At 40.8% G+C, this 3,284-nt stretch overlaps 2 protein-coding genes across 7 annotated transcripts in view; one reads left to right on the forward strand and one right to left on the reverse strand.

The window, feature by feature from the left end:
• The window catches only part of tk2 (thymidine kinase 2), a 38,039-nt gene extending 37,130 nt beyond the window's left edge, over positions 1 to 909 (reverse strand). The window contains exon 1 of one of the 2 annotated variants that reach the window (XM_032527497.1): positions 630 to 909. In XM_032527497.1, coding sequence (XP_032383388.1) covers positions 630 to 813 — 184 coding nt within the window. In that variant the 5' untranslated portion in view covers positions 814 to 909. The remainder of the gene's footprint in view (positions 1 to 629) is intronic. The other variant, XM_032527498.1, reaches the window with a different exon arrangement.
• Positions 910 to 2,346: 1,437 nt separating this feature from the next.
• Positions 2,347 to 3,284, forward strand: part of nvl (nuclear VCP like) — a 33,892-nt gene continuing 32,954 nt past the window's right edge. For 4 of the 5 annotated variants that reach the window (XM_032527472.1, XM_032527474.1, XM_032527473.1 and 1 more), the window contains exon 1: positions 2,347 to 2,586. The gene's annotated coding sequence lies outside the window, so the exon portion shown is untranslated. The remainder of the gene's footprint in view (positions 2,587 to 3,284) is intronic. The other variant, XM_032527476.1, reaches the window with a different exon arrangement.

Here is a 3,284-nt window from a genome sequence, read left to right on the forward strand (position 1 = left end):
TCCGGTTTAATTTTTTTTTTTTTTACTCAATAACAGATGAGATTTAAAAGTAGCAAAGTGCAATACTTCAAACAAAACATAAGTCTAATTGAGTAAAAGTAAAATGACAGATTTGAAAAACTACTTCAAAAAGTAAAAGTAGGCATCCAGAAAAAAACGGTTCAGTTACAGTATCGCGAGTAATTGTAATTTGTTCATCTGCATGTCAGATAGCAACATTCTAATACACTCTGTAGGGGACCCAAGCTTTTCCATCCCATCCATCTTCGCCCGCCTACCCGGTATCGGGTCGCGGGGCAGCAGCTCCAGCAGGCTTTCCACCAAACACATCATCTATAATATCACCAAACACATCCTCTATAATATCACCTAACACATCATCTATAATATCACCTAACACATTATCTATAATATCACCTAACACATCATCTATAATATCACCTAACACATCATCTATAATATCACCTAACACATCCTCTATAATATCACCTAACACATCATCTATAATATCACCTAACACATCCTCTATAATATCACCAAACACATCCTATATAATATCACCAAACACATCCTCTATAATATCACCAAACACATCCTCTATAATATAACCCCGTGCACCATGCACTGACCTGCGGTAACGTGCTGCGTGCCGCTGCGTGCTCCGCTCTGGATCCGTCTGACGCTCCCAGCAGGTAGCTCTGTCCCTCTATTAGGTTTACCAGCACCGGTTAATGACGGAGCCACGGCACATTTAGCGAATACGGGTCGAACACATCTTAACGTTAACGTCACACGACCAGCAGCTACCAACATCTCGCAGCACACACCTATCGACAGCTCTGTCTACGACCGGCACAGCTCTCGTAACCATGGATGTCGCTGGGCTCGTATCAGGTATCAAACAGGAAGAACAGCGACTTCTTCTTCGAATTAATTTCGTAACACAACAGGCGCACACCGCCACCTACTGTAGGCCTGTATATTGCACTTTGAGTCAATTCAAGTCACAGGGGCTTAATTGCCATTGGAAATTACATTTCCAAAGCAAGCGTGAAGTAAAAATAAAAATGTACAGTACAGATGTTTACTAGCTCTCTAACATAGCAACACTGTGGCCAAATAGGCCTATACAAATAGCTAAAGTTGAACTTAAACATACAAATAGGCCTACATGGCCGATATAAAGTAAAGATAAGTTAAGATAAATTAAAAATAGAAAAGGGTAGACATTTACAATTATGAATCCAAATAAGTGAGAACTGTATAAACTAAAACATTTTCAAGGTATTTCGAGGTGTTCTGTATGTATGAGAAGTGTCTATTAAGTGTTCTTGTCTATTAGAGGTGAAAAAAAATTGCATGTATCGTGATTTTTTTGCGACGATTTTTCAAGTTATTTTTTCTAGAATCGATATTTTTTAGTAATGTTTTTACCAATGTTTTACCTCAATATTTTCTGTTTAAACGGAGCCGCTGACAGCAACTAGCCTACATCATATCCGTTTTCGTTCAGTGAGAAATTTGAAGTGCAGAAAATAAATGTTATGTAGACTACTTCTTCACAAATTAAAGACATGTCAGACTGACTGATGTGCATTCTCTTTAGAAAACAAGTACATTTTAGAAATAGCTCATGATATATTGTCTCTAGAAGTGTATTAATCAACTTAGTTTTTGTTAAAGAAAGAAAAGACAATAGCAATACTCAATACTATCAATCGCAATACTTTTAGAATTGCATTCAAATGAGAATTGCAATACTAATTGAATTGGCACCCATGTATTGTGAAAGAATCAAATCAAAAGAAAATCATATCGGCCTAGCCATATGTAGGCCTACAGTGTGTCCATTTACGGAGATCGGCACAGATGGCCAGTGCAGGGAAACAAAGATGACTGACAGTCTTCATGATGATTTTATTTATTTGGACGTCCTTTTCTTATCAAATCAGCTCACTGTTGCACCTTGCTGTAATTAACTCACCCGGTGTGGAGGTTTGTTGGTTTTAGTCATGTTTTTTAAACCTTTTTTGGGTGTTTGTGTGGAAAATAAGTAGCCTGTCTCTGATATCTTGGAACTGTTGCCAGGTAGTTTCCACCTAAGGTTGTCTATTCTCTTTGGTAAGACAGGGGTGCCTGTGGCGGCCTCCTCAGATCTCAAGGCTTTACTCACTGAGCCTGTACAGAGTCAAGGACTTCCTTAGTTTTGGATTAGTCACAGTGCTCAGGTATTCTGCCACTGTGTATTCTCTGTTTAGGACCAAATAACCTACAATTATTGCAGACCTCACAACCATAAACAGAAAGTTTACAGTGATTCAGTCTGTCTGGTCGCTGTAGGAGTTAACTAACACCAGAAGATGGCGGTAATGCATCGCCAAGAATGCCAGCTGCCGGTAAACCTCAAAGAAAACGAAGAAGAGGAAGACAGGATGCACACATGTTCGTTTCCCGGGGTCAGCAGTGTCGTCTTCACGCCGTACGTACCCATGCGTCAAGCTGCGAGACCGTAAACACAGGTTAGCATCAGCTAACAACGACAGCTAACAACAGAAGAATTGACGATGTGCTGGTGTTTTTGTTGAGGTAAGTAACCACGTGTCGAGTTAAAGCTGGCTGTTTTTGTTTGACTTTTGTTTTTGTGTGTGTGGTGTGTGTGTGTGGGTGGGTGGTGTGGTTGTGTGTGTGTGGTGTGGGTGTGTGTGTGTGTTTTTTGTTTTGGGTTGTTTGGTGTGATGTGTGTGTGTGTGTGTGCGTGTGCGTGTGTGCGTGCCCGCCCGCGTGTGTGCGTGCCCGCTCGCCCGCTACAGCCACTGTTAGCGAGAAACCCACTAGCTTACGTCCATGGGGACACCCAGTTATTTGTTGTGAAGGTGGTAACGTTAGGTCACTCTCGACAGTTAGTTTTCCTCATGTTACAGATGCCATGGTTACTGCAAATTACAACAGTGGTCCCACAATCTTTAAAGGAGCATTCCAGTCACGTAGTTTTGTTGTTTGTAAATTTGGAGTGGTGTCAGTGGCAAGAAAAATGAAACCAATCGGTGCAGCCTACATCAAGTTAGCCTCCTGCTAGATTTTGTACACAACAGGCTTAAACAGGGCAAGTTTTAAACATGTTGTTAGCCTCTAAACATGCTTAAAATGTCATTAAAGATGCCTACCAATGTGCAGTTATTCTGTCCATGTGAACACAGCAAATTTGACTGCTGTAGATGTGACAGAAAGGCATAAAAGATTTGGGTCCATACTGGGATTTGAACCAGTGACCCTCCGGTTTCCAA

Source organism: Etheostoma spectabile, chromosome 10, assembly GCF_008692095.1.
Source record: "Etheostoma spectabile isolate EspeVRDwgs_2016 chromosome 10, UIUC_Espe_1.0, whole genome shotgun sequence".
In the NCBI taxonomy this organism is placed as follows: domain Eukaryota; kingdom Metazoa; phylum Chordata; class Actinopteri; order Perciformes; family Percidae; genus Etheostoma; species Etheostoma spectabile.